Here is a 15,774-nt window from a genome sequence, read left to right on the forward strand (position 1 = left end):
ACGTGAGGCGGATCGGACCGATCAGGATGGCCGTTGCTTGGTGGGGAACGAGCCAATCGGGGAGGTCGTTGCTCGGTAAGGAGAAGCAGACCAATCGGAGAGGCCGTTGTTGGTAAAGGCAGAGCGGACCAATTAGGGAGGTTGCCGGGCCATCGGCTTGTGACATTGGGGAGCCGCCATGCTGGCGTCGCTGGGGCGTTCGGCGGGACGGCTGCTGCGGGTCGGCGGCGGCGCGGCCGGGAGGCGGCAGTGAGTGGGGCGGAACGGGGAGAAGGTGGGCAGCGGGGCCGGGGCGAGGAAGGCTGAGCCGGGAGTGAGGCCGCGGCGGCGCGTTTGTTGCAGTGCGGGCGGCGACGTGCACATCGAGCCGCGATACCGGCAGTTCCCGGAGCTGACGCGGTCGCAGGTGGTGTGGAGCGAGCTGCTGAGCGGCTTCATGTGGTTCTGGATCCTGTGGCACTTCTGGCACAGCTCGGACAGCGTACTGGTGAGGCCCGGCGTAGCGGCGGGGGCGGTGGGTCCGTGCCCGGGGCGGGATCTGAGGCCGTATCGTGGCGCAGGGCCATTTCCCTTACCCCGACTCCTCGGCCTGGACGGATGAGGAGCTCGGCATCCCGCCCGACGACGCCGAGTAACCGCAGTCGCAGAGGTGAAGGTAGGGGCGGGTTTTGTGCTCTCACCGTCTCTCCCGGGGCGCCGTGTTGAACGGCTGCAGCTGAAGGTGGCAGGGTGATGCTGTGGGTCTTCCCTGCCCTCGGCTGTGGGAGAGGCTGGCCGGAATGTTCGTGGGAGTTCAGTTCGGTTCCTTGCAGGTCTGTGGAACTGTGGAGGCCCTGGAACTGATGCTTTGCTCTGCTGTCCCGGTCTCAATAAAGTGAGCTTTTGACAAATGCTGAGCTGTGTGGTGTTGTTGAGTGCTGTAAATGTCATGTTCCTTTTCTTCAAGAGGTCTAGAATTGGGGTGTCTGAGTCCAAATGAGCCTATTTCATCCTTGTGAAGCATTTAAAGTGTGCCCCTCTAACTGAGGTGATACATCCTTTGTTCAGGCAGTGACTTATAGCTCGCATGAATGCATGGTAGGGAAGGACTTAACCACTGAGCGTCTGCCAGCCACTAGAAGAGGCAGCAAAACTTTAAATTAGTTTTTCTACAGTTCTAAAAGATTTCTTACTGAGACCTTGTCATAAAAACCAACCTTGAGGCTTGGAGTAGCAGTTGCTGCAGGAGCAGGTGCAGCTGCCTGAGGGAGAGGGGAAGGTGTGCCCGGCTCTCCTTAGGTTGAGAGGGAATCTCCTTCAGGTAGCAGGAATCTAGCACTAATGCTGAGAAGTAAATGTGCTGAACACAGCGTTCAAGGAATCACAGAATCATAGAATGGCCTGGGTTGAAAAAGATCACAGTGGTCATCTAGTCCCAACCCCCCTGCTATGTGCAGGGTCACCAACCACCAGACCAGGCTGCCCAGAGCCACATCCAGCCTGGCTTTGAATGCCTCCAGGGATGGGGCATCCACAACCTCCTTGGGCAACCTGTTCCAGTGTGTCACCACCTTCTGAGTGAAAAACTTTCTCCTAATATCTAACCTAAACCTCCTCTGTCTCAGTTTAAAACCATTCCTCCTATCACTATCAACCCATGTAAACAGCCATTACCCCTCCTGTTTATATGCTCCCTTCGAGTACTGGAAGGCTGCAGTGAGGTCTCCCTGGAGCCTTCTCTTCTCCAAGCTAAACAAGCCCAGTTCCCTCAACCTTTCGTCATAGGAGAGGTGCTCCAGCCCTCTGATCGTCTTAGTGGCCCTCCCGCATAAGGAAGACAAATGGAGGAGGGTTACTCTCTAGGTTCCCCCCCTCATATATGGCCAGACTTATGTTCCAAACTAACCATACAGAAATAAACTTCTATTAAATTACCTGTGGAACACCATGAAGAGAGTGACTTGGGAATGATCCGATAAACAATCTCCTTCAGACTTTTCCATGCAGTCAATCTTTATTATAGCAGTATTCTCATATTCACATCAAGTACATAGAACTTTTTGCCTTTTATATAATACAGAGTTCTTTAAATAACTTTACACAGAAATAGTTTTCTTTAATCTGAATTCAGCTATCAAATTTTAATATGTTTTAAGTCTCCATGCTCTCTAACCAAACTGGACAATATTTCCCATTGTACAAATTTACATGAGAAAAAACTCCAAAATACAAATGAAGGGACAACAAAAGTAGAGGGGAAAGGAACAAACAAGAAAAAGAAGTTGTATTGGCAATTACAGGGGAGACTCAAGAGGGAAAGAAGGGGGATTGCCATGACCTTCTATGTAACAGAAAACTGAAAATAAACATTTTGTTATGAATTAGAAAATAAATACAAGTTTCCAAACAATTACTCCATTGTAAGATTTTTAAAAAGCAGCTATGGAAATCTACTAACACAGTTGCTTTTTTTTTTTAAGTAACTGGACTGGACCTTTTACTTTGTCATCGTAAGCCCCTCGCAAACCTCTGGTGGTCAACAAAACACAGCTGAAAGGAATGTTGTGTTAGCACAGTTCAAATGGGTGGGACGTACGTTTCATTGCACTAAGAAACAAAGAAATCAGATCTGTATATGAATTTCCCTTTCCTCTCCTTACTAGTTTGCCTCCCATAAACAAGCCTCTATATTATGAGGTAATGCCAATGTCTTGACTATATATAAAAACAATCAAGTTTAAAGGATATAGATCTCTGTATCTATAAACTTTAAACGTGCCAGTCCTTTCTTACTTCCCCACAGGGTCCAACAACCAAGTGCAACACCTTCCATCCCCGTTTAATAAAAGTATGCAGTAGGCCTCCTGCAGAACTCCGAGTGAGACTGCTGCACCTTTCCTAACCTAGGAAAAGCAGCACATGCTCAAGTAAGAAAGAGACAGTGCAACCAGTGCACAACTGGTTACAAGCAGGTATACCTGCTCCTTCAAAACAAGGCAGAGTCACAGAAGGCAACAGTGGCCAGTCTGCATGTTTGTTTTGACAGAGGGAAACAGGGATCCAATGAGGCAGCTGATGACTGATGACTTTTTGCAGGTGCTAAAGTGTCATCTGTCCAGCCCTGGGAGGCCACCAGGAGAGCTGTGGCAGGGTGGGGAGTCATGGGCAAAGGGCTGGCAGGGGAACCCTATGGGCAGCTGTCGGGACTGCAGAGCAGATGGGCTGGCTCCCTTACCTGAACACCTGCAGACCTGCTCTAGCAACACGGGCTCCCAGAGGAGTCTCAAGGGTGGCAAGCAGCAGGGAGCAGGACTTTACCCCAGTCCCAGCAGCTGAGATGGGAAAAAAAGCAGCAGTGTGATTTGGGTTGCCAACACATGCAAGTTGGCTGCTGCTGGGTATCTGTCAGTTGAGAAGGGTGGAGTGGGGAAAGAAGAGGAGACAGGTAGGACACAAGGCTCACGAAGGAATGATGTGCATTTTTCTTTTTTTTTTTTTTTTTACCCCTAAAGGTTCACAGCTTTGAATAAAAAAGCACATTTATTGCACTTACATTTTATTTTAGACAGAGTTAATTTAATTTAAATTATGCCCTCACAATCCCCCACCATCCCAAAATAACCCAACACCCCAGTTTGGTCCATTTTGCACCCCATACCCAACATTTGTGCCCAGACAGTGGGCTTCGTTTCTTATGTTCCACTAAGCTCACAAACAGATTTTCTTTTCAACTATGGTGATTACACAAATGCAACACAGAATGACATTCAGCAAAACAAAAATTAACCATTTTCCAAACCCAAACGAAAAAGAACACGATCCTTTGCTTTTCTGTGATACTCCAAAGCCAATGTCACACAAGGCTTATTCTGAAGTACAGCTGCTGCAAATGCCATAAGCTGGACAAAAGGACTGGACAGGCCTCGGCTGGCTCTTAAAGGGATTGGAGGAGCTGAGCACACTGCTGCTGTGATGCTATAAAGCAAACACCTAGGCAGTTTAGAAGTTCTGAACACTCCCATCATTTCCCTTCTGTTGGAAAAAATAGGGAAATAACTTCCTTGTGATTTTGTATTTAAAAAAAAAAGATAAAACACTGTATGTATACTTTTAGTGCAGAACTTGGGGTCAGTAAAAGAATTTCAGATAGTTCCTGCAGTTTTAGTAAAACATTTTTTTAAATTACACTTTGATTTCTAAAGGGAACAAAGAACAAGTTGAAATCAGCCTGAAATTTGTATGGGCTGTGCATTCAGACATAACTCTGCCACTTACAGTTAGGCCCAAAGTCTCACCCCAAAAAACAAAAGGAAAAGATCTGCAAAAGAAAAAGCACAAACAGCAAAATCCATTCTTTCATCCTTATGGACAAACAGGTCAAATAGGACACAGTATGTAGGTTCTGCCAGAAGCCTCAGTGAGCAGCAGGCTGCAATCTGAACAGCTCAGACTCTGACACACTGGCCGTCCCTCAGCTGACAAGGTACCTATTCTCTCCCAGCATCAATGCGCAATGCACAACACTTGGCGTTGTGAAAAACTGCAAGAGGCCTGAGGAAGAGCTAAGGAAACCTGCTGCTATTCCATAAAACAAAATTAATTGCACTTTCAGGGCCAGGGAATTCACTATTTCATTACATGAGTAGTAGCCATCAATTTCTCCTAATTTAGTTCTCATTTTTCACCTACTGTCTCATTCTATGACATATAATAATTTCAGCCCTCTCCAAATCTTTATATTACTTCTCTTTAACAGGATCCTTGTGTTTGGAGGGAAAGGAGGGCTTCTTTATTTTTTAATTTAAATTAACCTCATTTAGCTTTCAGTAGAGCAGATTTCAAATAGCTGTAACCAAGTTAGTATACTTCAGCTCCTAGCTCTGAAATGATTGTAGGCATTTTTGGGAATGTTCCCTGCTCTCCTTGCTCCTCTATAAAGTTTACCAACTCCAAACTGCCTATCTATATTAACAGCTATATACAAAACTACTGCATCAGAAGTAAACCAAAGCCACTGCCCCAGTTACAAAGCACCTGGTTTACATTCTGTTGTACTTTTTAGGTTGCAAAGGCACATGATAATTTGGCAAACTGCAAAGACTCTTCTGGGGGATCTTTACGTAAACCATTTAACAGAAGGTCTTGATAGCTCTATTTTCTGAAGAAAAGGTACATGCCAGTTTTAAATAGAATTTGCCCTTGGTATCCTCTATATTCTGCAGTTTTTAAAAAGTATCACACAATTTCATAATTATTTAGTGCTGTCTTCGTGCTGACTTAGTAGCTTTTATGTTAGCATCATTGCTCTGCTCTTTCAATGACTTCATTTTCTAGGTAAGAAGTAATGAAGCAATGCCAAAAGATATTTAAAATGTATGCCAAAACAAACATGGAGTGCAAGCACACATTAACATGGCTGCAGTAACCAAGAGTTTCTTTCATGAACTTCTACATAAAACAAAGAACAGAAAACCCAGCACCTTCAAAGTGATGCCACTTTGCAATCCATTCATGCAACTGATTTTTCAGTGAACTTGATTGTACCTAGAAGCTTTGCCTGCCATATTGTGCTACTGGTGAAACGTTTTTCAACAGACAGAAGACACGTTGTCTACAGTACTACGGATAGTTTGTGCTACGCATGTTGTACTCACAGTCAAGAAAGGAATTACATTTACAGGCAGTAAAGGTGTGAGATGTCTACATACTTCTTCCCTAATCTAGCCCCTCCAGTTATCAAAACCTTAACATACAGCTGATTGTAGGGTTTCTGAGGACCTGGCTTCTCCAAATACTCTGCAAAACACTGGAGGTGCACACAGAAACAACCTTATTTATGAACAACCTCTGGTGTTTCTTCCTTCTCCCCTGTTTGTGGAATTCATGGTATTTATCAACAGCCAGCACTGCATTCATTTTATGTTATAAAGGCCAAATTCTGCCTCCAATGAGCACATACTAGTCCAGGCAATTCTGGGAGGTCACAACAAGATAGCTCTGTGAGGCCTCAAATGTTCTGCATCACCATCAGCTACTAAAGCATTCCAGTACAAGAAAAGACTATTTTAGGTATGCATGAAAAATAGAAGGGGATTCATTTGATGGTACACATGAATTTAAGGAATAATAAAAAAATATAAAGGATTAATTCATGCAGAAATTACTTTCAAAATAACGAGGCCTTTGTGCTGATACTTTTTGGCTTACGCCTCGCCAGTGTTCCAGTTCCAGCGAATACGCCATAGGAAACAGTCACCTGCTGAAAAGGGAGATGGAACAGGTCTCTTCTAACTGTTTGGGAAGGCAGAGGGGAAGGTGTGTGTGGTGAATAAAGACCTCGTGAGTAGCTGGGACTGGGTACTGGTAGTTTTGAAAACGTATTAGATACTGCAGTGCTGAAAGCAACGTGACTGTCTGCATGTTTGTCCCAACATCTGCACGCAAAATACACGCTGCCATTTCTCACACTACGGCACATGCTCGTGTTTGGGATGCCATAGAAAAGCGTAAGAAATTTGGTGCAATTGACGTGAATCCATTTGTCATTTCATTTCAATTTATTTCCTGCATTCCACTGCTATACAGGATCCCCAGTTCTTTTCTACTCATCTCTCCATTCACTAAAGATCTTCGGGGCAACTTTAAGACTGATTCTGATGGCATGCGAGACATCCATTACAATTCTTGAAAGATTTAAAAAAAAAAAAAATTACAATTATTTACAAACCAAATTTCTTCCAAAGGTTTCCATGAGTGTTACGCGGGAGCTCTTATAGAGGAAACACAAAACTATGGGGAAACAAACATGAAAACCAGTAGAAACGCATCCTGAAATGACTTCTCTACACAGCAGCCAAACAACTTGCACATTCCTCAGGGAAAAATAAAAACAAACAAAACAGAGAAACAAAACAAAGAAACCCCAAATAAGAAAAACAACCAACAAGACAAAGACCATCTGTTACTTATAAAGTGCTTTGCATGGACAAGGAGAGCAATTTTCCTTGTGCTTTTCCTATGGGCTCAAGAAGCATACTGTAGACTAATGGGTAATGAATCTCCACAAAAATAAGTTCATTTTAAGCAAAGAAATTCCTAACAGTTATAGTTTAGCAGTTTTCTGCTAGCATGACCTCGTGGAAGGAAACTAGGGCTTTTAACAAGCTCTATGAAACAAATGACTCTTGAACTACCTGTACATAGTCGCTCAGATAATAGTTTCTTTCAAGAGAATATCAATTTCCAGTATGCCCTACACTTACAAACCAGGCACTGCCTACACAAGGGCTGACACAACGCACGGGGTGGCTTTGCCCTCCTGGAGCTCACACCTGGGCATGCTCCCGGCCTGCTGAGCACACGGCCCTGCATCGCTTCCACCTGGGCTCCGCACCATCGCTCACCTCAGCAGCTTCTCCGCACTGGGAAGTGGCTATTGCTACTATGGAAGTTCCTGCCAATCTCAATAAGGAGAAAAGCCTTACAGCATCTGAAGACCCACAGCAGACGAGAAAAAAATTGTGCTTTTTCTTTTTTTTTTTTTTTTAAATGCATCCTATACACAAAGTCGATTCTATTCATGTACCAACATGAATCGCTTCATTCTTGTAGTGACTATTAAGTCATTTACTATTGCTGTCTTGCTAATGTTTGTGGAATTAATATGAATACACAGTATTTCAGTTATAATTCCCACTTCAGATTAGTCGGGTCCCTATAACCCCAGTAAATATTTACTGACAAAAAGAACAGACTACCAGCAACACCGCAGAACCCCGAGGCTTTAGAAACACATTCCACTACCGATGTGTGTTTCTCCCATAGCCCGGGAGCAGCGTTGTGCAGACAGGAACAGTCCAACTCCTTGCAAGGGAAGGACAGCGTCCTCGCCCTTTACACAGTTTAGTACGGACACCACATGACACACATTTAACTCCTTCATTTATTTGCCGTGATTTTGACTAACACCCTCCTCTCCCCAGGAACCTCCCAGCTAGAGGTGGGTCAGTTCTCCTGCCTCAGGTGGGGTGGTACAGGGCAGACAGGAATCAAGTCCTGAAAACTTCTGAGCTTGAATTTCTTTCTAATGTGGTCTGACTTGCCTTTGTACAAATAATTTACATGTAATACCACATACCAGAGAACTCTGCAAACAGATCACATCACAAGATATTCTACTAGAGGTAAACAATGTGCAGAATTGGATGAGTTATTTTCCCTGACTGGGTAACTTGTAAGAAAGCTACCAACCGTTTGAAAACCAGGACTGGAGGACAGGAAAACAGAGCACTCTAAAGTAGATACCGCCACCGTCATCCTAGTTTGCAAAGAGTACAAAAGGGAAAGACAAACGGAAGGGAAGGAGATCACAGGGAAGGAAGCAATGTGAGGAGAAGTAATCAGCGTGGATCCAGCAAGTACCGTTTTGTTTTGATCGCACAACTTGCCATGAGGACAAGATGCTCCACATTTACACACACACTTATCAGAGGACGTTTAGTTAACAGGATAAAAATCCTTTTTTTTTTTTTTTTAATTAAGAAAAAACCAACAACAACAACAACAGAAAAAAAACAGCTCCTGAAAGTACCAAAACAATTTATGGAATGTCTAATTCTAGGGGGTTCTGTATTTGTATTCAATTCAACCTGAGAACTTTTTTCCTCAATTATGAAAACATTACATATTGGTAAGGTACCTGGCATTAACCTGCACCCTCATTTAAAATAAAACTTTTAAAGTAGGTACATACACCATTCACAGCCTGTATCAGGAATTTACAGACTTCAGATGCTGCGGTAGCATCTTTGATAAATATACTGTATCATAAGATACAAAGAAAAAAAAAAAAGGACAATCTCGCTACATTTTTTTTTTTTTAAACTTCAGTTTGTTGCTGGACCAACAAAAGAAGGATCTACGTAACCCTTCTAAAAGATGTTATATACGCACACACCAAGAAAATACTGGAAAAGGAAAGGTTAAAGTTGGTGGTTGTCGTTTGTTTTTTGAGAAAGTGATAAAGTAAATCTGAAAAAAAGTGCAGCAGCATCCCCTTTTCCTTCAGATGAATCTCTTCGCCTTCGGAGTAACACCACCTCCAGCTCCCACTACCCCTTACTTTTCAATTTTACTGGAATAGAACCCAAAAATTTAGATAAAATTAGGCGTTTGACATTCTAATACAGTGAAAAGGGGATACTGCATTGTCCACAAACCAGTGAGTACACCAGGAAAAGAGATCAGACCAAAGGATGATTCTTTTAATTAGCACTCATCAGATATTCAGCCTCTGATGATACGTTGTTAGAGGGAGAAAGCCGACCGGCAGACCATCCAAAGCAAGTCTCCTAATTTGCAGCAGCAGCTCCATCCCCTCATGCCTGAGCACCAAAGTCAAACCACGAGCGCCCTCTCCTCTCTCCTGGGAATGATGCCAACAGCTCAGGCAGCCACTGCGGGTATCCGAATGCACGTGGTGTTTTGTGTTGAAGGAGGAACACTGGCAGCGGAGTATTCTGGTTCCTAAAAAGGTACTTTTTCCCATTGTGTTGGACTGGCAGTTCCATTCCGCTCCACTTTTAAGCTTATGGATATCTTTTCTAAATTATTTTAGGTTTGTCGGAGCAGAATAGAGTTTTGATGTTAAGAAACGGTAGGAACACAAGACTTAAATAACAGAGTGGGTGCTGCCATGGTGCTGTGGCTACTTGAACGCTGCAAATTCTCCTGTAGAGGGAGGACAAGAGCTTGGTTTAAAAAGTGATTTCTGTTATGAGGTGGTCAGAGATTTTCTCCAGACTAGTTGAACATTAGGTTGAATATAAAAGATGTTAAAAATGCAAACTGTTAAAATTAAAGCACAAAAGAAACATAGTGAAAGAACACTGAATACAGACCCAACGTATTTTACTGAAAAAGAATTTCCTGAAAGCAAGCTATACCCATTCTTCCCAGGACAGAGGCAGTAAGATCAAGCAGAGACTACTTCATCATGCATTTAAAAATAAAATATGTCAATTACATTTCACTTTCAACTCCTTATTGCACATATATCCTCCTGAGAAGCAACAATTGCAATAAATGCATCAGACTGCAAACTACTTTCCATCCTGGTGTAAAGCTGGTTTAGTAGCAAAAAACTGTTTGACACACCCATTAACCTTTAAAGACTATATATAGTAAAGTGCCTTAAAATTAAACCCGTACTAAAGGATGCTGGAAGCTGGTACACAGACCAACATAGCCAACTGCTGTGAGAAAATGAAGACTGGTGAAACTGTCTACTTACTCTGAGAGCAGAAATTAGGCCTCACTAACAGACAGGGAGCACAAGAAATAAAACGATCCTGTGCTCACTTCAGAACTATTAAATAAGCTGTAATTCTACACGTTTCTTTCACATGCAGTCATCTCATGGAAGTCTGTAGTTTTAGTCTCAGCACGCTACTGGTAGTCACATGTCAGAGATGAAGGAACTACGGCACAGAGTAGAATTGCTGCCCGAGGTTTTTAAGAAGTTACCAGAATCTTGAACAGAAGTTAAAACTAAGACAGTAATCTCCTCAATCCTGTGCTTTAGCCAAAAATTTTCCCTGCCACCCACAGAAATTGCATTCTACAGGGTGTGCAAAGATGCTTAACAAAAGGGCTCTACAGCGGAGTTAAAAGAAATGCACACATCACTTCCTCTTGCTGGGTCCCACATAAATTTTAAGTGTCCCTTTCTTGACAGGACTCCTCAGAGATCTAACAATAAAGGAGTGAAACAGAGAAGAGACCCAACAGAAGTATGCCAACACTATCACATCCAAACAACTGTTCTCTATCTTGGTGTCTTTCCATCTTGTCAAGAGCAACTGTTTTCATTTTTCTCAAGAGTTTCATTATGAGTACTGGAAACAAACTGGAAACATCCCTTCAGACACAATCTTAGAGTGGCAGCATTAATTCCAAGGAATGTTTTATGTTATAAAGAAGGGAATCAAGAAAATAATCAGCAGCCTGTATGTGGAAGGGTGAAGAAAGGGAATCTATGGGCCTGGCAGGAAAAGCTGTTATAGCAGATATAAGCAAGAGAAAGCAAGTAGGGAGAGAGGAGAGGACCCAATGCCTCACAGGAGATGAGAAGGGAGTGCAACCAAGGTCTGCAGTAAGAGAACTGTGATGAATCTCAAGCTGAGTGTCCTAATAGTCTGTGGTGATAATTATAACAACATAAAAAACAAGACAAAACACCTTCATGATGAGTCTAATCCACCCCCTTCTCCTGTTTTGTTTTGTTTTAAATTTAAAACAAACAAACACATGCAGTTCTACCAACACATAAAACCCTTGCTCTAAAATACACTTACTATTTGGTGTTTTTGCTTCCTTCTCTTTGGCACATTTCACCAATTGCCTAATTCTCTTCACAGTATCTTCTAGTAGTGCTTCAATTTTTGTACTTCCCTTCCACCCATCCTTCCCTTCTTTTAAGAGAAGGACAAAGAAGTCATCAAGTATCACCTGTAAGGCTAATACTTAAGAAGGACATTCATGCTTAGCTACACTTTCAAAACATGCTCTACTTATTTTCTCAGTCTGCTTTCCTAAACTGCTGATGAAAGATCAATTTATAAACAAGAGATTGCTCCCTCATTACTCATCTTGTCCTTCTGCCCGTTTCTAGTAATAATTCAGCTTTTAATAGTTGTACAGGGATTTCAGAAGATAAAAGATGAACCATTAATTAGGAAAGGGCAATGGAAAAACAGGAGAAGTCAGGAAGTATTTGAGACAGGATAGTACCTTTAAAAGTTGATTTTCAGAATTTTCTTTCATTTAAATGAAGACTTAGCAAAAGACTTTGAGACAAGCTAATGCTAAACTAATCTCTCCTTTCAAAACTGAGGTGTTAACCTGCTCTCAAATTGATATGTGACCAAATAGGTAACATGTTCATCTAATAATGGGATTATGTACATTGAACATACATAAAATGTGGATACCAGTAACAGCCTTCTCTAGATCAGGAATGTAGATAGCCATATCTATCTTCAACGGCTGCTTCAAAAGCAGTACTTCCAATTTTATGTTGGTGATACAAGCAGTAGACGTTGAACCTTCCCACCAATATTGCATTACATGTTGTTGCATGTGACAGATGGCAGCAGAGGGGCACTCTGACACAATAGTGTCTGACATGGAAGTGCATATGAAGCAAAGGTGCTGCTTAAATGCAGCAGCATTTAAGAGGATCTGATCCATCTAGAAGGTATCAAGACAGATTTTGTTTCAGTACTCCAATGTGAAGAAGAAAAAAGGGATCTCACATACTACAAATTACCCATTCAAGTAAGTCTGGTTTGTTACAGACCTGTTTTCAGGAGCTATAGGTATTTATTTCTAAACAACATAACTGAACTGAGTTGCAACTCTGAGAACAATGACCAAAATCCACAGGTTTATGTAGACATTTCTATACTGTATCTGTCCCAGGATTTAATTGAAGCGAGAATCATAACCTATGTAAGTTAAACATCTAAAAGCCTATATTTCAGATAAAGATAATGATCAACAAAACCAGACTTTTTTTAGGCTTCAAAAAATGCTTAGTAAGAAGCTAAGGTTATGTTATCATCATGGATCCCAAAGCATGCTTGATGTGTAAGAAAAGCAAGTGACACAGGAAGAATTCTGATAAAGTGATGACACAGAAGAAAATTGGACAAAACATGTCCAAAGACAACATAAATTATAGCTCCAATAGCAATGAAGAGCTGTTTTTAACAACTAAGTCTACCCAAGGAATAATTTGCTTGAATTGAGCTGGCATACACAAAAAGATGCAGACTGGGCAGGATAGCAATGCATCTTCCATTACTCCCAGAGTGGTGAAGTGGGATGCCGCATTTCTAGATTTTCAGAAAATGCAGCAGCTCTCCTCTTGCTATTTACTAACATAAGCAATGCAGCCTGAACTAAATAGTACATCCCAACAATTAAGAAGCATTCCTCTGGACTGTCTAATATATATGTATAAAAAAATAGTAAGAAGACAAAATAAAAAAGATCCTGTTTTCATTTTAAGATAGGCCTGTCAAAGCTACCAGAAAGCTGGGAAACAAACTTACTAAAACAGCAACAACTTGCATCCTTAAGAACTATTTCCATAAGAGAGAGTTTCAACAGATGAATTTTCTTGGCTAACACAAAGAGAAAAGTTAGTTCCCAAACTGTTCTAACAGTAGAAGCCAAGAAGACCATCAGAACATGGTCAGAAAGCGTACAGACTGCTTACACTGCTGTAAGCTCTTTAATTCTCCCATTTTAAAAGGCTCAGTTTCCAGAAAGAAGCAGAAAGGAAAACCTTTGTGGAATTTCTTGATCCATTTCAAAAACATATTGCTAGCAACATGCAAGCTTCCCCTGTAAGTACACAATTCAGAAGCTATTAAGAACATTTCTGGCCATTTAAGTCCTAACAAGAGCAGCAATAGCTTGTTTCTGATGCAGAAGAATCTGTAAAGATGAACAGCTTAACAGTTTTAAACAAACAAAACCAATAATTAATTTCAAAATATGCAAGAACACAGTCATTAATAACACTACTGCTTGTTTTCGTATCTAACATCAAAAACTGATGTAACCTGAACCAGTACTCTGATTCACCTGTTCCACAGGAATGGTCCAGAGAAAAATAAAATCTTTCAAGTGAGGTGACAGGATCTTGATAAGGTTTCTAGCTTTCTCAGTTAGATATCTGGTCTAACTGATTCAATTTTAATCAACTAGCAGCTTTATATGGAAGTGAAAAAAAACCAATCACTGAACTGAAGTATGTGCTGTAGTATTATGAACAGTATTAAAAATTTTCAACTTAGCAGAATTTATGGTATAATACTGATTTTCATGAAAACAACTAATTTTCAAGTTTTCTTTTCCTGCTATGGGCGTTCGCAGCTTTTTTCTCTTGAAGTACTTGGCTATGCTCCAGACTTGATTTTTTTTTTCTTTCTAACTTCAAAAGTGAAGTTCTTGCTAATTGAAAGGCAGAGGAGCCATTGCCAGTAATACTCTTGCAGCTCAGCAAAAGCAGAGATTCAGAATTTCTTCTGTGTTGCATTGTAATAGAACACTTTGAGATAGTCTAAACTATGACAAGTCAGAGCATTAAGGAAAAAATAAAAACTAAAACAAAACAAAAAACCCAGCCCCCCTCCAAAAAAAACCAAGCCACCACTCCTCTACAAGAAGAGATTCTCTACACAGCTCTATTTTAAAACCTTAACTTTCACAAGAGTCACACATCACTAAGGTCTTTCTTTGGAGGCTATGTGCTTCTCCTCACTTCTGCTAACAGCAAGAAGTTTAAACTGCACTCAGCCTTGCAGCTAGGTTCAGTTCTCCAACTGTTTCCCACATATGAGTAGCTTTATTAACAAAAAAATCTAAAGCCTTATGCTCATAAATAATGACCTCAATTGGAAAAAAAATACGTTTTTTGAGTAGATTAACAATAAATATACTCTTATGTAACTAATTCTAATCAATAAACCAGGAAAAAATGACAGCCAATAATCTTTAGAAGAGTTTTGCTTATTTTGAAGTGACTTTCCCCATTTCTCTTCTAAGTAACCTTCTAATTCTTCTCGTGCCAGCTGTTCCCAAGACATTCCTTACCAGCACAGACATGTGCTTTGGACATTCAATGCCCCATGTAAGGAAATGAGTCTTCATTTCCTCAGTAAACCTTAAAAAGTCGCTGGTAGGAACTGAGAACGTACATATGTGTTGCACACACAGGAACACACCAGCACATGAGCAAACAGGCACATTCTTTCACATTTCTGTTCAGTGTACTGGAAACCCACCGTATCCCCCTGCTTGGATGGGCGTTTTTGGAGAAGCACAAGCATACAGACTAAAATCCTCGGTCTGGAAGCCAGCCCGGTTTAGTGACGGCTCAGATGCACTGCGGTGAATTTTTGGCAATGACCGGGCCAGAAGCTCAATGGAGGCAAGAATCTAAAACAAGCAGAAAACAAGTGGTCGAATCCATGAATCCATGGTTTTCAAGTTGCTATAATACCTTAAAACCAAAGGCAGTACATCAACTAATGAAAAAATAAATAATGTTATACACAAATTTAAACAGAAACTTTAAAAAATAGATGACTGCATTTCACTCTGGTGTTTATATCCTCGTAAGCTGAAAAGGACATTTTGTGAAGAAACTGCCTCTTTCTCCTCTAAAAGGACATTCAGATTTTCCTCTTTAAGCATAAGGAACGTAGTTACCCTTTATGTGCCTCCTTCTTCATGCACTAGTACCTATACTCATCATCGCTGCAAATAAACAGCTTTGGAAGCTGTCTCCCTAATACCATTCACCAAAAAGCCAGTAGGTGGAGCTCAATTTTCTTTTTAAATTGCCTTGGTACGTTCCCAACAAAATAAAGTCCTTCAGTTCCAAGCTTTTAATTCCCCCAGCAGGCATGATAAATAAAGTTTTATCACAAAAATATCAGCCACCTCTCATAAGGCCTAGGAGACATGAAGGAAGGGAGCATACAGATTTCAGAGAACAAGTTCTAATTCATGTGTCTAACTGCAATCATTAATTTCACTATTTCCCAGGAAATTTTCTCCAACAAATAAATGCTAAATGTAAGTCATATTAATACCTGCTTTTTGAACTGTAAATGAACAGTTCTAATTAAACAGCTCTAACTAGCTAGGACTCTTATGAAATCTTAGTTATCTCCCCCCAAAAAACCCTGCACTAGTCAATGAAATCATAAATGATCTTCA

At 41.2% G+C, this 15,774-nt stretch overlaps 2 protein-coding genes across 6 annotated transcripts in view; one reads left to right on the forward strand and one right to left on the reverse strand.

The window, feature by feature from the left end:
* Positions 1–88: 88 nt before the first annotated feature.
* On the forward strand, positions 89–890 carry NDUFB2 (NADH:ubiquinone oxidoreductase subunit B2). Its single transcript, XM_031589794.2, has 4 exons — positions 89–249; positions 343–487; positions 561–655; positions 813–890. Exons 1-3 carry the CDS (start codon positions 179–181, stop codon positions 633–635), a joined length of 291 nt encoding a protein of 96 aa, XP_031445654.1. The 5' UTR covers positions 89–178; the 3' UTR covers positions 636–655; positions 813–890.
* Positions 891–3,458: 2,568 nt separating this feature from the next.
* Positions 3,459–15,774, reverse strand: part of BRAF (B-Raf proto-oncogene, serine/threonine kinase) — a 77,023-nt gene continuing 64,707 nt past the window's right edge. For 4 of the 5 annotated variants that reach the window (XM_031589796.2, XM_031589795.2, XM_090144379.1 and 1 more), the window contains 2 exons: positions 14,835–14,988; positions 3,459–9,708 (listed from right to left, as the gene is read on the reverse strand). In XM_031589796.2, the coding sequence (XP_031445656.1) occupies positions 9,686–9,708; positions 14,835–14,988 (177 nt within the window). In that variant the 3' untranslated portion in view covers positions 3,459–9,685. The remainder of the gene's footprint in view (positions 9,709–14,834; positions 14,989–15,774) is intronic. The other variant, XM_090144366.1, reaches the window with a different exon arrangement.

This window comes from Phasianus colchicus, chromosome 1 (assembly GCF_987193195.1).
Source record: "Phasianus colchicus chromosome 1, bPhaCol1.hap1.1, whole genome shotgun sequence".
Lineage (NCBI taxonomy): Eukaryota > Metazoa > Chordata > Aves > Galliformes > Phasianidae > Phasianus > Phasianus colchicus.